Below are 20,364 nucleotides of genomic sequence, written 5' to 3'. Positions count from 1 at the left end.
AGGAGGGCGGCTCCAATCAGGATAATTGGATTGACTGAGCAGTAACTGGGCACGGGAGGGTTTGAACAGTGACTTATAGACCAATAGAGGTGGGGAGGGTCAAAACATCTTCAAAACAAAGGGCCCGCTGTAAGCCAAGACAGACAATAAATTCACAGAACCATATATTCACAACTGCAGTGTAGTGCATAATAGCCAATCTTGAGGACGGTGATATAAAAGGCCAATCTCAGCCTTATTACAGTTTGAAACAACTGGATGAATTGCATGGAAAATTGCTTTTTGAAAAAGTTAACGCTGCTTCTGTCTGGGTACCCAACAAGCAACTTTCACAATTCTGTTATGGAGTGAGCTGAGAGCTAACTGTAAGGTTGGCCTAAGCGGCTATGGCACAAACACTGAGACAACCCCAGTTATGCATACCAAATGTATTTATTTTACAATGGTAACTTCATTCCCTGTGCAGCAATATGTACAGTACAGGCCTGATTTAGAGAAGAAACCAACAGAAACCGACAGATGAACATCAGCCTCGCCTCTAGTTTCCTGTTATCTTATTTCATTAAATTCACATCCAAAAGATTTATAGCTTCATTCTTTAAAAGGGTTCAGTAAATTCCCCCAAAAAAACTATTCTAAAGCAAACGTTAGTCAAACAGCAAGAAATAGTGCACTTCTTGGAACATATATAAATAAAAAAACACATTTGGTTTTCTAGTATCAAGTTTTAACCAAAGTGTTGGAGGTCCCAAGTCAGGCAGTGTCACTGTAAGTTCCAGGGTGAAGATGAAAAACATATTATAGGAAGGAATATTAGCTGATCGACATTATATAGAACAGGTTAATAGAACAAGTCAGGAATTGATATATTATTTATATTTTTTAAAGCTCTTTCAATTGTCTTGATGTAAAATTGCACATTAATTAAGATATTGTGAATTGTTCACTTAACTTCAGCATCAAAGCAGAGAAAATAAACACCTTAAATAGGAATAAATCTGGTGTCTCCAATGACTTAAACAGATTTATATATCCCTGCTATCAGCAACACAAAGGAGAAGTGCTCCTGACGTCATGGAAGCTGATCTGTATCTCCTGCTGAATGAACTCTGCAGGGCAAAACCACCTGAAACAGTTCAGTAATATGAGTCTGAACGCTTGATATTGTTATATGGCAGAGTAAAGAAGGTGAGGCACAGAAGGTTAGATGAGTAATAATAGTAGAGAGGTGTGTGGGAGATCTTATGAAGAAAATCTGGCCTGAGGACACTGACATGACACCTGTTTGATCCACATAGGACAACGAATACAGCAACACAAGGTCAACACGTCTGCACAAGCTTCAGAGTTTCACTCACTACACTGATATGTATCTTTAAGAATTAAATTCACGAGGTCCACTAAATGAGGGCAACACCTCAATAATTAATGGATGTCCTACGTTAATACAATAAATCTTTTTTTTTCCGTAGTGAGATATTGACAAAAAATTAAGCATTTCTTAATGCTTAATTTGGGTCAGGCATAAAAATGAGTAAGATTCGACAACATTTTGAGAATAAAGTCAAATTTATATATATCCTTTGCATTCGTCCATTAGCAGGTATTTTAGTTTGTGGTGCACCTCGTCCAAGTCTGAGTAGTTTCTCCTGAAAACCATCTCCTCAAACTCAATCTCCTTGTTACTAAACCCGATTGTGTAGAGGCAGTCATATGCACTCATGTTAGTTTGATATATCTTCAAGTACTTACTTTTTCTTGACATTTTGACTTTTACATTACACTTCATTTAGCTGAAGCTTTTATCCAAAGCGACTTACAATAAGTGCATTCAACCATGAGGGTACAAACCCAGAACAACAAGAATCAATAAAGTACCATTTTCTTTAAGACTTTATTCTCAAAATGCAAATGATCTTCCTCTTGTCATTTTTCTCATGAGAACAGTGCCTGTTTTGAATAGTCTGACTTTGCTTTATTACTTTTCATGTGTGTGGTTTATACACTGCTCAAAGAAATGAAGGGAACACTTAAATCCCACATCAGATCTTGATGGACGAATTATTGAAAATGAAAATCTTTACATTGTATAATTTGTGGAGAACAAAATGACAGAAACTAAAATCATCAACCCATTGAGGGCTGGATTCAAATCCACACCAGAAAATCCAAGTAAAAGCTGTGGCCAGCACATGCAAAACTGTTCCCTTTTGGGGGTTGTCTTGATTTTGCTTCTCCATTACACCTGTAGTCACTTTTGTTTGCACCACAGCAGGTGAAATTGATTCACAATAGCTTGTGCTTCCTAAATGGACAGATCGATATCCCTGAAGTTTAAATGACTTTGTGTTATACTGTGATGATTAAGTGTTCCCTTAATTGTTTTGAGCAGTGTATATAAGTTTGATTGATTTACTTAACTAGTGTTATTCTTTCATAGATGGCATGCCGGCTATTTCCATAAGGCGAGCAAGTGACACAATCTTCAGACCCATGTTCACAACTTTTAGAATTAAAGCCATGTAGTTTCGCTCAATGAAAAGGATTGCAGCAACAAAAAGAGCATTGTGCTTTTACTTTGGAGACAAATTTCCAAACAGGAAGGGATACTGTGAATGTTGGATCAGCACCGGTCGATGGTCCTCAAACAGTTCCTCATACAGGAGGACATTGTGTATTTGTTTTGGCCTATTTTCACCAGCGGATCATTGCATGTTTGCTATAGTGATGTTGAACAGTGTATTATTGTGAAGGATTGATTTGCTAGAAACTACATTGGCCATGTTCATGGTATTAAAGGGGTCTTTTTTATGGCCATTGGTCCCTGGTCGATCAATGTGAAGCCTGTTGCCAGAAACCTTGAGTACTGTTTAACACAACACTTAACTTTGAAGCACAAATTAAAGAGGTAGTCCAGTCCTGCTTCCTGCAAATCAGAACCATCTCCAAAATCAAACCTACACTTTCCCAACCAGACTTGGAAAAAGTAATCTGCATACTTGTTTTCTTTAAACGTCCTCCTCTCAGGCACAAGCCATAAGTCATTCTCCCACTCCAACTAGATCAGCACACAGCACTTAGGCTTCTTACAGGGTTTTACAGACATCACATCACCCCTATCCATGCTTGTCTCATTAATCCATGTCCGTTTCAGAATTGTCTTTAAGATTTTACTGATCACCTTCAAGGCATGCCAGGGCCAGAAATGTTGACCCCTTATGTGCCTATTTACAGATCCTCAGGTGGAGCACTGCTGGTTGTCGAGGCTGAAAACAAAAGGCGACCATGCTTTCACCATCAGGGCCCCTCCCCTTTCTTTGGAACGACCAAACTGAGGAGATAAGGCTCAGTGACTTCTTCTAAATAACTTCTTGACACCATTTTTTATAGACTTATTTTTGTTTTCCCTCTACTGCTTTCATGTGATCGTTTGTATGTGACATAGTTTTCCAGTCAAAGCACTTTTAAAGGTGCTATATAAATAATTTATTATTATGTGACATGGTGGGTGTCAGTGAACCCTGACTGACCACTGAGATGTAGAGCTGACAGCTTGAGTGAACAGCCATTAGAAGCTACGGTCCAGCAGAGCTCTGTGGAGTGTCAGAGCCATAGCTGTGGTGTTTATTACAGGTAATGTAACCGTATGTCATCAGCATTTATCTTGTTAAGCTCTGAATACAGCACAGCTGTCAATGGACCATCGTTGTTGTGTGGACTGACACTTAGGTTGTCAAAATGTCTCTCATGTATGTAGTTTTTAATGGTAAATCTACTGTATACAACTATGATATTCTTTTTGAAAGATATGTTCTATCAACCCTGAATGAATCATTGCACCTGTGAGACATTTGTGTGCTGCCCATATCTTCAGTGGACAAGGGTTACACCTACACTGATAGTTTGGAGAAAAAGATACGGATGTATTAAGAAACAAGTCATTTTTACCCGTTTAGCTTTTCAAGCTGCTGGCCCCAATTTAATTGCAAAACCTTGTTCTTTGGCCTCTTAGGTCTGAATATGACACCTAATACAAAGATACACGTTTCCACAAAATAATGCCAAAGTTGCTCAATAATTTATTTGTTTGTTAACATTTTACAAAACAATATGTACATAATGTAAAAACTATTTCTTGTTTGAACTTAACCAACCAACCATTCATCCATTCAACCCTGAAACACACTGAAACTGTGACAAGCAAGTGGGAAAAGTCGTGTGGCTGGATTCAGCAGCCGCAGTGTGTGTCTGTAAATATCTCTGGCGGCACTTCTAAATGAGCAGTGGGCAGTTGCCAACCCAAAATAATTACAAGCCCTCTTTTGATCTACAAAAGTGTTGCTTACTATTCCCGAGCAAGTTATTCAGGTGAACATCATGCAACATAAAGATTTACAGTAACATTGAAACGTGGTGGGAGTAACAGGAGCTAGGCTCAGACCACCTGCAGGTTTCTGTTGGAACTACAAGTTTATACAAACAGTGGTAAAAATATCCTTCAATGGTGGGCTTAGTGTTCATCATATATTGCACTGGATTGCTCTCCTTTGTTCCCTCTGGAGCTGTGTGTGCCTCCACCATGCTCATTTCCGGATGAGAGGTGAGGAGGGGGAAAAGTGCCTGAGAGCATCAAACAATCCCAAAGGAAGCAGGTCTGTCCAAGCAGATGAAGGAAGGTGTTGACAATGGGTGCAGACTTCAGAGTGTGAAATTGGTTGGAAACAATGCAACTCTCCTGAAGGACTGCCAGCCTTCCCTTGGTTTCACCCCCAGAAGCTGCATTTTCTCAGACAAGCAGAGGCTCAGGAAGTAACCTCTATATCACTGGACTCCACACGCCCTCCCTCATCTCTTCTTCTTGCTGTGCCGCAGCATCTTCTTCCTCTTCAGGATCATTTCATAGAGTTTCTCGAGGCCAGGCTGCAGACCCTGACCATCCAGTGCCGAGCAGCCCTGCGTGTGGTGCAGTGTGGACGAGCTCAGCTCATGGAGGGCCAGCACCTTCTCTACCTGAAACACAAGACACAGGAGACTGTTACCACCTAACTTTCATTCACCCTCACAACCCTGTACCATTGAAGAAATAAGCTGTGTGTTTGAAGGACTGGCTGCTGACTCTCAGCTACGTAAAAAATATCCGGTTTTGTAGTTTTCCAACAAAATATATTAAAACATAATCCCATGCTCATTTGAGTTCGATGTGTTTTTTCTGGATTGCCAATGACTAAAATAAATATTTTACATCTATTAATTTAAACTTAGTCGACTGACAGAATTCCCAATATTTTCAGCTTTTTAGTCTTCCACGAAAGTGAACTGGATATGTTTAGGAGGTTTTTTTATATATATATATATATATATATATATATATATATATATATATATATTGTTGCTGATTAGAAAGTGCCCTTGGTTCTGAAATTTCAGGGGGATTATCCTGAGGTAATTAAATAAGTAGTAGTTAAATTAATTAAACTGCTGGCATGGTCACTCAATCATAATTGGACCAAAACATTCATGTCACACATGCAGTGACTATAAAATAGATTTAATGTGTAGTGTTTACAAAAAATACAGCTTGTCCTAGGTCTGAATAGAATTTAGTGATTTGATGACATGTTTTGTCGTGTTGATGAAAAATTTGTTTTGTACAGCTGTGGTATCATGGTTCTATTGTATCGCCAAACAAGATTATGGGTGTTGTATCACGGTTTCAGTCTTATTATAAAAATTGTTATCTCCCATGGAATGAATTGTTCAATTTCAAAATGATCTTTCATCTACAAGAACAGATTGCTTGTTTTGTCGGAACAACAGCCCTTAACCCGAAGCCTCAGATTAAAGAAGCTGGAACCCACTGTACACAACAATATCAAAGTACTAATGTCACATTAATCACCTCTGAAGCTGACATGGCTCCATCTAGATCCTGTTTGTTTGCCAGAACCAGTACGGGCACCCCCTGGTTCTCCGCTGAACGAGCAATCCTGTGGAGCTCCACTTTGGCCTCCTCCATGCGCTCAGCCTCGACCGCATCCACCACGAATACCAGCCCCTCAGTCCTCCTGGTGTACGACTTCCAGAGGGGCCTCAGTTTCTCTTGTCCACCAACGTCCCACACCTGGAAGGTGGTGCTGTTGCTTTTGGCGCTTCCCATGGGTACCTTAATCCGCTCCATGTTGAAGCCCTTGGTGGGGATCGTCTCAACAAACTCCTGCAGCTTGAGCCTGTAGAGGAGGGAGGTTTTCCCTGCAGAGTCCAAACCAATCACCACCACATGCAGCGACTGGAAGCTGGGGAGGAATGTGGTGTTGGGGGCGATTTCTGTTAACTGGTTCCCCATGTTTAGTTGCTGTGAAGTACAATAATCCGTCCAAAGATGTGTTGATGGTTAGTCCCTTAAAATCACTTGGTCTTCGTCAGTCCTCCTCTCTGTGACTGTGTGTCCTTGTCCCTCAGAGAAGTTGAGTGTCAGAGGTTTTGAAGGTGGCAGGAGGGACAGGGTGGAGTCTTCTTGGCTGGGGAGCGGTTCACACTCCAGGTCTCACTTCAAAGACTGATACTGGTGTGGTGGGGGGGGTTTGCAGGGGACAGTCAGTCGGCTGCAGTCACTGAGGACCTGGAGATTAAAAAGAGAGGGGGAGGAAAGCATGCGTCAGCTTTTTCTTCTTTTTTTTAACAAAGCACTGGGCTGTCAGTAGACCAGCTAACTTTTGAGTACAGCCTCACGATGAAAGGACACTAATAAACCCAAGTTTTACTTAACAACCTAAATTTATGTAAACCGAGAATACACTTTATTGTTTCAGTGAAACACTTAGTTAAAGGAAGAAATTATGAGTTCACATCCTCGCCTGTATGTGGCGTAATTGTAATTCTGCATAAGGAGAGCAGGTTAAACATTAAAAAGAAGAAGTGTTGTAAACTTCTGGTGAGCTTCTGTCCTGACTGCACAATGAAGCCACTGGCAGCAGCTGTGTTGTCTGTAGCTGCAGAGAAGAGGGAAAAGAAAACAGGAGAAACGCTGCCATGGCTGCTCTGGCTTTGGTAGCGTTGACTGGTCAGGAACCAGTTCACGTTTAAAATCAGCCCGGTAAGGGGGGAAAAAACACGATGTTCAATAAAAAGCACAACGAAGGCTTTCAGACATGTTGAATTGTTTGTTTCTGTTACAAACAGACCTATTTCAGTCAGGGAGTTAAAGTATAGTCCCTCTCTGCGCTCGTCGCGGCGGAAGAGTTCTGGTGTCGCTACAACAAAGTCAACAAACAGAGCTGGTTTTGCATTTGTGTTTAAACCTGTTTTAAACGTGTCTCACCTGTCGCCGCTTCAGAGCTTCTTACACCGGTCAACATTGTTTACGCGCCACCAAGACTATATCCCCCAAAAAATAATAATTAGCGTCGAAATAATCCCGACGTGTGTTCAGAGCCGCAGCGCGGAGGGAAGCAGCGTCAGCTCCGCCGGGTGTCCCACTGAAGACTGCGAGAGACAGAGAGGCAGCGCCGAGGAAGACACGACCAACCCCCGCTACTGACGTAGCCGGGAGGGAGGGAGGGAGGGAGGGAGAGTCCGAGGCTGCTGCTGGAGGAGGAGGATCAGTCCCTGCGCCCCCTCTCTTCCACACTGATGTCTACATCAGGGCCGTGCACAGACATTTCGGGGGGTCTGGTACCCAAGGGATAAGATAAGATAAGATTTATTCGTTCACAGTGCGGACATTTGCTACATTACAGCAGCAAGAGGTCATTCAAAAATAGACAGTAGTAATATTACGTGCAATACTTATAAATGTGGGTCATATAAAAAATATATAAATAAATAAAAACAAATACAATTGTTAAAAGAAAGTGAAGCAATAAGGACACCCCTTTCTACACATGACAGACAGAGATTTCTAGAATTATTAGTCAGATGAAATGCCAATAATGATCTCTGTTTTATCGCCCCTTTCTACATTGTTAATAACCGATGTGTACCATCCTTTTAACTTTTGACTGCTTTCTCAAACAGCACAAATAAAGTTTAACAGTACACAGATCTATGTCTCAGTATCTGAATAATCACAACTTCCATTAACATTGAAAAATGCTAAAAGACATTTTATCCATATCCATATATCCATATATTGTTTCTGATTACATGTGCAAAACATCATCGGGATACTAGTGAGCATATAAATAGGTAGCTTATGACTCAATAAATGCAATAATATTGTTGAAAACATTGTAACGTCTATCCAATATTTTAGCTGAAATGATATATAAACCTTTTCCAATAAGCTTTAGGGCTTTTTGGCCCAAGTGTCTCGGCTCAACAGAAGAGACAAATGCGTTTTTCGATAGCGGACATTACAGCTAACAATTTGGGGAAATTACTTTGGAAGAACTCTGTTGACGTGGATGAGATCATGAGTGCTTGCAGTGGTGCTCTGGTACATTTTCATGAGAGATATAGTTTTATGGATGCTCATAAAGTAATTGTGAAGTAATTTTGTTAACATCATGAATTTAATTTTTACTTATTGTGTCAGAGACCATTGACAGACTTGTTAAATGAGAGGCTGTATTGATTTGCGGAAGTTGAATGAACCAGATGCTTGTCCGGACGTGATGTCTTGAAATCGGCTGTCTGTCACTTTCGTACAGTCCCTGAGGAGAAACTGGAGACCCTCCCGCTGCATACCAAAACATTTCCCCATTCAAATGAATGAGAAGGCCTCTAAGTGCTGTGAGATCATCATTGGTCAGTATGAGCTATCTATGACATAATGGTTCCTCTGTATTGATTTACATGGTAATGGTTTAGCCAGTTCCTACCTTGCTACCCGGTACTCATTATGATAATGATGTGGGTGCATGCAAATGTGTGTGCCTAGTGGAGGATGGGTGTGTGATGTCCTATTGACGGACTGACTGGAGCCAGGCTGACTGACTGCTTGTTGAGAAGAATGGTTACATGTGATATTAACAGAAGGGTTTTGAGAGGACACAGAAAATATTTATAACAGTGAGTTAGACAAAAAAAAAATGGACGACATACAACAATATTCCTCGCAGCACCTTGTGGCATGTTTTATCCTGTCGTTGAAATTAATACCAGTGGTGGCTGTAAAGGTCCTGATAATAGGATGACACAGCAGACAGATGATCTGCAGATTCAGTGTGAAACTAACTATATCAGCATCAAAAAATCTTCTGATACATGTCTAATATGTGTGTTCGTTTGTGAGACAGGCTGCAACACTTGAGTCAAATGTCCTTGTAGTTATCATGTTACATATATTTAGGTCCCGGGCACTATGTTTATACTCCTAATGTGTTTTGTATGCAGAAATCTTACTTTGTAAAGTAACTAGCTACTATAGATAGAAAATAATAGTGGAGTAAAAAGTATTTAACCTATGAGATCTTATGGAGTAGATGTATAAAGTAACATAAAATTGCAACACTCAAGAAATGTAGTCCCTCAGATTTGATTGTAATTGAGTAAAAGTACTTAGTTACATTCCATCATTGTTTCTCCCACACCAGTACAAATTAAGAACAACAATAATAATAAAATGACATATTTATAGGAATGTATGATTCAATTTCAATTGTTCTATTCACATAGTCTATATCTAGTCTCGTATATGGGTGACTGAAGTTTATGGGGGGGGCAACACCTAGGGCACCCAAATGGTCAATCGAATGGACCAGTAGCTTCAAACTATTTCAGAACAAGGCTCTAATCTAAAAAAAAACTACCAAGACACTGTTCATCAAGACTGAAGCCTTCCGCCCATTTGTGTCTCACCAGCAGTATTTGTTAAGTTTGGAAAGTCACAGACAGAATACATTTTCAAGTGAGACTGAATCTGATGCTCCTGTTTGACTCAATTTAAACTCCCTCTTCCTTCCTGTCGTAATCCAGAAGTGATGAAGTGCAAACCGAAACCAAACAGTGCAGCCATTAAGGCCTACAGTCTCAATGCCCAGGGTAACAGCACACTCTGTTGTCAGCTGGAGGCAACAGCAGCCATGATGCATGATCACGCCCCAGACCAGCCTAACTGTAAAGTGAACATAAAAGGTGTGTTAATCGCCTGTAAAGCACTTTGAGATCTACACATCTACCATTTGATAAAGAATGATGACAAGTTAAACAAGGCTTACTTCTGCAAATTAGCCTTTTCAATATACTGTAGATGCAGTACATGTTTTTGAGTCCAGTGTTTAAACAAGTCTCATTTGTTAAACAGGCTAACTTCATTTTTTGTATTTATTTCTTTTTTATTAATGTTTTTAGTCAAACATTCACATGTAAATCACAATTACCCAATCCTTAATGCATGTACATATCTAAGTCACAGTTGTTTTTCCTTTTTTACCATTTTTTTTAAACAACCATGACAAACGTCTTATCTAGAATGAACGCGAACCTTCTTATTACTCTCTGACTACTCCAATACAGCCAAGCCCAGAATCTTGACTGTCAGACCAGTGTTAGAATCATAGGTTAGAATGCTAAATGGAGGGGGAAAGCTGCCACTGCAGCTGGAAATTGCCAGTATAGGAGACATAGAAGTAGAGCTGAGAGGGCGCATTGACAAGGAGAAAAGCATGGGAGTCGGGAGGAAAGTGCAGCTAAATTGTGCAAAATTACATATGTACGAGCGAGGGACTTTGTTGGTGTTTTAAAACAAAAAAAACACACACTAACAAGGCCACCTCATATCCAACTTACATCCTGTGGTGGAAAATTCCACTGACCAGGTGTCTCACTGCTGTGATACTGTCTACCTGACAGGATGGAACCCTTATTTGGCGGTGTCTCACTGCTGTGACCTTGACAAACAGGGTGTATGCCCTTATTCGGTGATGTTTTCTTCCAACTGCTACAGCAGATAGACACAGATGATGATTTCATGTCTTTTTTTCATATTATGTTTTATGAAACGCCTCTTTGTATAAGTTCTGGCTTTTGTGAACTTGTGGCCAGTTCCACTTTGAGCACCCGTGCTTGTTGTGTAACCTCTGCAGAGCTAACTATTAAAAAGACTCAAAGGCAACTCCAGTCTGAGAATTTCATTATTTCAAATCTCAAGATGAATTTCCATCACACTCCCCAACTCAGCTCCCGAATACAGCTACAACCGGCCGTTTGCCGCTGAACATCAGAAACTTCAGGAGTCGTCATTTTCAGGATCAGGCTCCTTGCCCTTTGCCATCTATCAGTAAGAAGGAGCTGATTGCAGCACAGGCAGGAGAAACTCCAACCGTTGTTCGACATGGTTTGTCCAGTGACAAAGGTACAAGTTAGAAAATAGTTATTACCTTTGGGAAGGTGAGCTGCTTAGGAAGTGGATGCGTGTGGTTGTCAATGTGCCAATAGATCAGGTAACTCAGGTAGTGGTCCTGTCCAAACTCTGTCACTTAGGGTTGAAGAAAACATTGGATCAGGTGCTTCATTATTTCTTCTGGCCTCGCTTGAAACGGGATGTCTAAGTATATTGTAAGTTGTGTCATATATGTCAGCTGACTGGAAAACCCAATCAGAAGGTCAAGCCAGCTCCTTTGTGCCCAATTACAGCAGTGGAGAACCCATTTTAGAACTTGCTTGTTGATTGTGTTGGTACTTTGCCAAAGAGTAAAAAGGGTTATAGTTACTTGTTAACTGTAATGTGTAAGAGTACTAGGTACCCTGCAGCGTTTCCTTTATGCTATATTAAAGTCTAGCCTATCCTGAAAGCCCTAACTACTTCTATATCCACTTTTGGCCTTCCAGAGGTGATACAAACAGATCAGGGGAGTAACTTCATCTCTCGTACTTTTGCACATGTGCTAAAGCAGCTTTAGGTGAAACATAACATCTCAAGTGATTATCCAGAGTCGCAAGGAGCTCAATGTTAAGGTCCTATTGTACTGAGCTTTCCCATGATTGGGAAGAAGGTCTTCCCTGGCCGTTGCTTGCTGTGCGGGAGGTTTGTCAGAAAAGTACAGGATTTGCTCCTAATGATTTGGTTTTTAGTCACACTGTCCGTGGTCCCTTGGCTCCTATAAGTGACCACTGGAAAAGTGTTGATCCACCTGACAATGTTTTGAGTTATGTGAATTAATTTTGTTGCCGTTTGTATACAACCTGTGGAACTGCCCGAAGGAAGCTTGGAGCGGCCCAGGGAAAGATGAAGGGTCTTTTTGATCACCAGTTTGAATCAGGTGATCAAGTGTTGGCTTTGTTGCCTACTTTAGGTTCTCCTTTCCAGGCAAAGTTTAGCGGGCCATATTCAGTTAACTTTAAATTTAGTTAAATTTAGTGACTTTATTGTCCATACACCTGACAGAAGAAAGGGTGTAACAGCATAACATTGATGTTGGGGATGCAAAACCAATTAAGCAGCGCTTCTATCGTGTCCCTCTGGAGAACCGGAAATGCATTGAAATGAAGGTTGAGTATAGGATTGAACATGGTATCGTAGAACCAGCGTCATTCAATTGGGCTTCACCATGTTTGTTGGTCCCTAAATCTGATGCTTCTGATATGAGGAGAGTCAATGCTGTCACTAAGCTGGATTGTTACCCGATACCACATATTGAAGATTGTGTAGATTTGGGGGTATGATGGGGTATTACCGGGGGTTTTGTCGAAATATTTCCTCTGTGGTAGCCCCACTGACCTTCTAAGTAAAAAGGCTGTATTCCTGTGGTCTCCCCAGTTTCAAACTGCTTTTGTTGCTATGAAAAACCTTTTAAGATTCAGGTGGATGCCAGTGGAGTTGGTGCAGGAGCCATACTGTTGCAAGAAGGCTAAGGGGGCATTGATTTGTTTTGCCGGGCTTCCTGTTTGCTGGGAGACTCTGCCTACTCTTTATTGCTGACTGGCTGCACTTGCAAGGACGAGTATAAAAGCCAGGTTTCATTATACTGATATCTCTCTCCCTGGACACCCAAGCTCCTGCCATCCTCGTTTGTACTTTTGCTTTCCACCATACAACACAAGCTACACACACATGGCTTTCACTAAATCCAACACCTCCATCATACACTGACAACTGACTTGACATTCCATAAATTTGTTATTCTTTTGAATCCATTAAAAAATGTTGCTTTAACTCAAGCTTTCCTTGTAGACCACCCTTACTTGCAAAAGTTATTAACAAATTGTCAAATAATTGTAATGAATGACAAAAAAGTGCAATATTCTCCTCTGAAATTGAATGGGGTAGAAATAAACCGTCATGACAAGAAACAAAACTCCAAGTAAAGTCCACAAATCAAAAATTTGCTTTAACTGCTTTGTAGGTGATATGTCAAATCTGAAAAGTCAATTCTAAATCTGACAGGTAAACGTCATAACAATCAAAGAAACGACCATATACCCTGAAATACTCTAATCAAAACTCAAGAATGGCGGATTGTGCGCCAGTATGAAAACAATATTTTTACCATATGGAGGCTAATGTGTCATTTACACAAATCAATAACCCTGGTGTTAGAAAACTTAAGTTTTATTTGACATGTTAATTATCTTGTAGTATTGTGGTGGTGTCCTGTTCATTTTCAGCCCCTCTGATGCCAAGAATATTAACATTATACTCACACAACCATGGCATGATTATAGCAGAGCTATAGAGAGTTCAACAGTACATGTGTAAAAGTACAATGTGCTGCTTTGCTAATGGTAGTTGTTGCTTTAAAACTTAATTCTGCATGTTGTGTGCTCAGTGTGTGCGTCTCTGTGACCAATGGAGTCGGTGAAAAATGACATGTTTACAGGTCTGTTTTCTAGTCAGATAGGAGATTCTTCATTGTTTCATTCTTCAGTTCCATGTTTGAAACATCATGACGAATCTATGTTCACATTCAGCTTCATTTTGGTTCTGTGTTTTGTCGACTTTAATTAAATCCAGGCTTTTCATCATAAAATCTGCTTATTTGAGCTTTCTCTAACAAACACCCTCTGATTTGAATTGCCCATCCAGTATATACAGTTTTTAAACATACATATTGTGTCGTTTTATATTTGTATGAGTTACTGAGTGTGCATTTGTTTTTGGTTCCTGTGTATAGACACCGTTTTTGATTGGTTGATGTAGCTTGTAGCTCAAGTACAAAGATGTTTAATACCATGACTTAGATGTCTGATGAAGGTCTATGTGCAAACTCTTTCCTTGTGAATAAACACATAGTCATCCTGACAATATGTTCTATCCTAAAACAAAACCTGAGCTCCTGGTGATTCTGGTGAAGGCTTTTGAGTTACTGTATGGGGAAGTCAAATGAGTGAAAAGATAAGACGACAAACACACAATCGCACAGGGAAACTTATATGCACACTGGGCTGGGACCAATTGTTAGTGAGCCACAGGAGGTTGTGCAGCAATGATTCATCCACCCGACTGTACCTCTCTGTTTCTCTCAGCCCAGGAGAGCATTATGTTGCCTGGAAACTCCACCTAACAAGGTCAGAGGCACGAGCGAGGGAACCACAGCTGTCACCAGTCCTCCACTGAGGCTGCAGACACCCGCTCTCTAGGGCATAAGTCAGGTGAGTCTTATCTGCTTGGTTACTATTTCTCAGAAATCTCTCTGCTATACTACAACACAAAAACTCTGTTACATTATGTTTTATCCTTCTGTAATGCTTCTCATCTACGTAATTTAAAGGGATACAGTTCATGTGCAATAGAATTTTTGGTTTTCGTAATTTTACTTTCAGATCAAATACAATACAATACAAATACAACAGAGAGCAGAGAACAAGTGTCCATCTAAATGTTTTGCCCCATGCTGCCTTTAATTAAGCTGCCCGCTAACTTTTGAGTTGTGAATATGAAACAGCAATTTAATAACACACCTTCTCTGGCTCTGGTGTGGTGTACTGGTGGCTGCGACTTCCACTTGATTTTGATCCAGCACACAAAGCAGAACAAACGTTCTTTTGTCAACTAGACATAAGAAATACATGTTTTGTTTACTGAGTGCAAAAGCATCGTAAACAGCACAGACTGTTTAGTATTTGAGAGCACTTCTACCTGACTCATTGACCCATACATACTGATGGCACAGCTATGAGGGGCAGTTTGGGATTCGACATCATGCCCAAGGACTGGAGGAACCGGGGATCAAACTGCAGTCCTTCTGATTAGTGGACAATCCTGATCCTCAAGTTTTTTTCTTCTTCAGGCACTGGGGGTTATGGCATTCAATTTGAAATAATATAATGGGCAACACATTAAAATACCAAGTCTGTGTCTGTGTCTGTGATGTGTTGCTTATTGTTACGACCCCCCACAAGGCCCCCGAAACCCCCCAAATGATTTCCCAGTTGTGATTAGAATTTTGACTTTGATGGAAACACTATTTACAAGCATTTCAAGGGTCATTTTCTTATGACATGAAGCATTAACACTATATCCTGCAGTTTTATGCACCATAAATCAATCAGCATCTGTCATATGACCGTTGTTTCATTTACACTGGAAACAGTTTGGAATCCAAGCTGGGCTGTTTTATGTAACAGGATCTTCAATGCCCATACTTTCCAACTCCACACCTCCACCCTCTTTCGCAGTCAATCTTTAATAGTTTTTCATTATATTTTAATATTTATGTTATTATTCTTAACCTGACTTAATGTGCGAGCACACCACAAAGTATTTGAACATTGTCAGAGACTTTCATAGTGAGCAATGACTTGTTAATATCTCTTCTAGCTGCTGTACACCAGGATGTCTGCTATGCACTGGGAGGCCAGACGGCGTCAGAGTGCTCTGGACCGCAGGATGGCCCGAGACAAGCAGCGGGTAAAAAGATGGTTTCTACCCCTTTCTGATAAGGAACCCTTCATTAAGGGGTTATATCATTTGACTGATGGATTTTTATGTTTAATAAACAATTTACTAATGCATTATTAATCAATTATGAACAATTAATAATGCAGTTTCCAGGGTGTGACTGGTGGAGTTTAAGTTAATATTTTCTATAAAAAACTTATTATCAGCTGATAAAAAATGGTGCATTATTATATATCAAACTATGTCAACAAATCCTAAACTAACAGTTTATAAAAAGGTTACACATTATCCTCAGTCATCGTATTCGAGTATAGTACCATAATGTTATTAACCTATTATTAAAACTCGTCCTCATTGTCCAATGATTTTTACAGATCTAGTTTAATTTACAGTCAGAGTTGTTCCATAGTCACTGCTGCTGTAGAATCACCCAAAGGTCCATCCAGCTTCATTTTAACCACGGTGTGTGATGATTATAAAATGAAATCATGTTGCATTGCTTTTAATAGTTACTTATCTATGATGATTTGGTTTAAGGCTGTATAAAATAGTTATTGATTTTTAAGTAAGCAGACATTTAAGAACATAAAACAGACTATATGTCATTTACTTTGTGTTACTGTGTGTTGGGGATCAGTGGTTTACTAGCGAGGTTAAGCTAAATAGAAAATTCTTTTGACATTTCTTCCCAAGCTTGATTCCCATAGATACTTCTGTTGCACTTTGTCTGGTCTGCTTTATTGTTAAACCACAGCAGGGCTGAAAATGAAAAAAATGAGCAGGGACATGCGACACCCCTGGGGTCAAACCTGTTCGAGGCATCTTGTGAGCAAAATGTCATTAATTAGGCTCTTCACAGTTAACAAGCGGTGCAATAGGATGCTGGTGTGACTGGGTTACTGGAACACAAGGAGCTGATTGTGAGGTGTTAGAGGGATAGATGGGATCTTCAGAATGGACGTTATCTTGTGTAATGCAACTTTTGAGCACTAGTAAGACTATGTAATGTAATATTTTTATGAATGACTTCATATTTTATTTATATAGCACATGTATGCAAGAATGCAGGAGGTGCATAGTCCTGCTGCTGGAGTCACAGTACCCAGCCGATCATCGATTGGTGGCAGTAAAACATACACAAACAAATGTAGCAATACACCAACTAAGGCTTGGCATAGATGCAGTATAAACAATGTAGGATATGAAATATTTAAAAGTTGACTCTTCAAATGTATTATCCACTCAATGCTCCTTTAGACCTCAAAGATACGCACAGGAAAACATTGATATCACACCTACATATAGCTCTGTTCCTCAAACTGTAATTTCTGTGAAGTCTGTGAATTGAGACACACTGTTAGTGTCTAACTGAGACTTCCCACTTAGTATGTCCTTTGAACTGGGCTCTTTTCTATGACTGTGTCTGTTTCTATTAGCAATGTTAATTTCAGTTGACCTCTCTCTTCACAGCTGCTGCACGGGGGCTCCGACACCATCGGCAATGCGACCGAATCAAACGCAACACAAGAGCAAACAGGTATAACTATGGTTAACATATTAACAACAAGGTCCCTGTTCAGACCTGGTTCTAAATGGTAAATGGTCTGTATTTATATAGCGCTTTTCTAGTCATTAAGACCACTCAAAGTGCGTTACAGTACAGTTTTGCCATTCATCCATTCACTCACGCACAAATGTTAATACAAGGCAGAGCATCACATCACCAACTGAGACAAACAAGTTTGTTTCTACATTTAAAGATCAATGTGTTTTTTACCTAAAGCACTAAGTGTAAAATAAAGTTTAAAAATGTTTTGCATTTTGCCAGGTTTGATGTTTAAAAGCTGTCCCACAAAAAAACACTAATCACCCAGAATCCACACACACACAAACACACACGAATGACCAGCAGCTAGGCCGTCATGGTCCGCAGTGTTCTCATTAGAAGGAGGGCTGCTGAATGATTCATGATGGGCCACACAGGCTGCTCAACACTGTCTCACATATCACTGACCACAGATTTACTGCTTTCCTGGCACTGGGTACAACCTGGAATGGATTGATGACAGCAAAGTGTCAGGATAAACCCAGCTACATGTTCATGCCTCACTCTGTGCAGAGGACTACAGTGGTTAAGATTCTTGTTTTTCTGCTCTGGGTTTGGCTTCCAGTATGTCAAGGGATTTACTTAACATTGCTATTGTTGTGGAAGATATAAAGGGGTTTAAAGTTCTCTGTCACTATGATGGATTTCCATAAGTGAGATTCCAGAGAGGCCATTAAATATATTGGACAAAACTCAGCCAGATTCCCAGCATGAAATCCATCCATATATTGTGATTTATGATCAGGTTGTTAATCTCATCTCATGTAATATCCTTATTATGTCAGCAGGTGGCAGTAATTAGCTATGAATTCAATAAAGACCAGAGTTATGAGAACTGAGCTGTTCTGGGTCACTCTCTCATTCACTCCTCCCTTCTCACTGTCTAGTATGAAGACAATTATATATTAATACATGCATAGCATATCAATACATATTTTATTGAATATATTTTCCCAACTGAATTAACTCAAAATATTCATGTTCTTTTATTAAGTCATATATGAGGGTTTTTAATATCTTGCACTGTACTTTCATCCTTTACTTTTTTTCTCAGTCTTTTCTTATTCTCTTCTCCTCTGCTGGCCAATTTTGATCACAATGCATGATGGTATAGTGCAGTTGGTGATCATTGGATATTACTTTTCACAGTGCATCATAATATACTGGTTTAATAATCTCACTAAACATACGGGCAGCACTACAAAATGGTGAGATAACTATATAGTTAGTAATGAGTGATTTTGGACACAGTGCAGCACCAGCTTCAACGCTGAATGAACTCAGCCACAGAGCTGGTGAGTACTGACAACCTCATGGTACCACCATGATACCAGGTAGTCACTTCTCATTAAGAAATAGTCCAGCACACAACCTCCCAATAAAACCCACATGGCATCATTAGGACACAAGATTAAATGTCGTCACTGCCAAGTTTTATTGGTGCTGTTTGGTGGATTTCCTTATCTTTAGGTAGAGCTCAGCTAAGAACATCTAGTCTAAGTAACTGGCAGCTATTATTTTGAAAAATAATACATAATCTGTACTGTCAGATGTTGGTAAGATGGCCTTAAAATGTGGCTGAAATGCATCCTGTGTGGACAATCTGCTCCCTTACCACAAGGTTTTATGAGCTCTGCCTGACCGTAGTTACCTTTATGCTTTTTCTGTTGGAATTCAAAGCTGCATTTAACTGCTTCTGTCTGCTGTTTGCCGCTGAGCAAGTAGTGACAAAGGCTTTTTTTCAGTAAAAACAGCTGCCTGCTGGAAACCAGCTTCATCAGCAAAAACTATTCTGGTAGGGCGGTATTTATGGGGCCAATGAAAATTATGAGTTTAAGAGGCTAAGTAGCTCAGTAGATTAATGGTAGAGGAATGAGTTGGTCTCTATGACTCACACTTTTTACACAATCACTGTATTTCAGCAAGAGAAATCCATGCCACGTTAAATGTCACATGCTTTGATTTGTCAGAGACAAAGTTTAAGTAAGGAAATCAGGTAAAATTGTAATCTTTAGGTAAAATGGGAATTTGTTGTGGGTCCTGTATTTTCCAGCAAATTTTTCCCTTAAAAAAAAGCTGGTAAGTACCAGGAAAATTCCAAGAAAGGCTTAAGAACCTTGGTATCAATTATAAGGGAAATAGACAGTGTTACAGTTTTAAGTACCAGCCTTGTTATATTTGAGTTCTTAAGAAAAATAGAGCCTTATGTAGAAGTTAAGAGACATTTTTAGGAATATATCTCTCTATCTATCTATCTTGTGTGTACTTTGGCTATCGTACAGGTACTGTTTCAACAACTTAACTCAAGTAAAAGTATAAAAGTACAGGCTCTGAAATGTATTTAAAGTGTATATATATCCTTGTAATTTACTACTAAGAAGTTATGCTTTGATTTGTGAATATGGGCTATACAACATTATGAAGAACATTGGATAAGTAAAATCAAAAGAAAGCAACCCTAGCATGTAACTTGCTATTCGTGTTTTTTTTTAGCTGAAAGCCGCTGTCCCCACTGTAACGGTGACCTGAAGACGTCTGTCCATCACAGTGCCAAGGTCCCCAACAGATACTCAGTAGGTATCAGCACCTCTCTGATGATGAGGTTCATACGTGTTCATATCTATTTAACAGGATGACTATTTAACAGAACTGGTCTGTAGAAACAAAACACATGTTTGAGTATTTTCAGTGGATCAACACATTTGTCTTCCAGTCGTTGCAGTATGCCCAGCAGTGGTGAGGAAGAGGAGGAATGCTGCTGTTGTCTGATAACCTCACTTGATTACCGGACTGAAAAGCAGCTCAGTATAAGGTTTTGTTTAATGTCGTGACACTATAATAAATAAACCTGTGTCATCTCCACACAAACTAATGTGTCTTTCTGTCATTTTATGTGAAGCTGTGGGGCTTCTGAGTGGAGACAGTGATCACTGTTTGGACTAAACAACACACAAGTAGCTTTTAACTGAGAGGAACAAGT

At 39.9% G+C, this 20,364-nt stretch overlaps 1 protein-coding gene across 1 annotated transcript; it reads right to left on the bottom strand.

Annotated features, from left to right (window-relative positions):
• Window positions 1–4,066: 4,066 nt before the first annotated feature.
• On the bottom strand, window positions 4,067–7,518 carry LOC118123869 (ADP-ribosylation factor-like protein 4D). Its single transcript, XM_035181515.2, has 3 exons — window positions 7,319–7,518; window positions 5,900–6,619; window positions 4,067–5,010 (listed from the first exon to the last, which is right to left on the bottom strand). Exons 2-3 carry the CDS (start codon window positions 6,341–6,343, stop codon window positions 4,846–4,848), a joined length of 609 nt encoding a protein of 202 aa, XP_035037406.1. The 5' UTR covers window positions 6,344–6,619; window positions 7,319–7,518; the 3' UTR covers window positions 4,067–4,845.
• Between the last annotated feature and the right edge of the window lie 12,846 nt (window positions 7,519–20,364).

This window comes from Hippoglossus stenolepis, chromosome 16, assembly GCF_022539355.2.
Source record: "Hippoglossus stenolepis isolate QCI-W04-F060 chromosome 16, HSTE1.2, whole genome shotgun sequence".
NCBI classification, from domain to species: domain Eukaryota; kingdom Metazoa; phylum Chordata; class Actinopteri; order Pleuronectiformes; family Pleuronectidae; genus Hippoglossus; species Hippoglossus stenolepis.
This window is presented reverse-complemented; position numbering and strand designations above follow the sequence as displayed.

Bases quoted from the DNA above. Each gene is read 5' to 3' on its own strand.
- LOC118123869 (XM_035181515.2), bottom strand. From the start codon at position 6,343: ATGGGGAACCAGTTAACAGAAATCGCCCCCAACACCACATTCCTCCCC. The intron at 5,011-5,899 runs GTGATTAATGTG...CTTGTGTTTCAG, and splicing joins GAGCCATGTCAGCTTCAGAG to GTAGAGAAGGTGCTGGCCCT.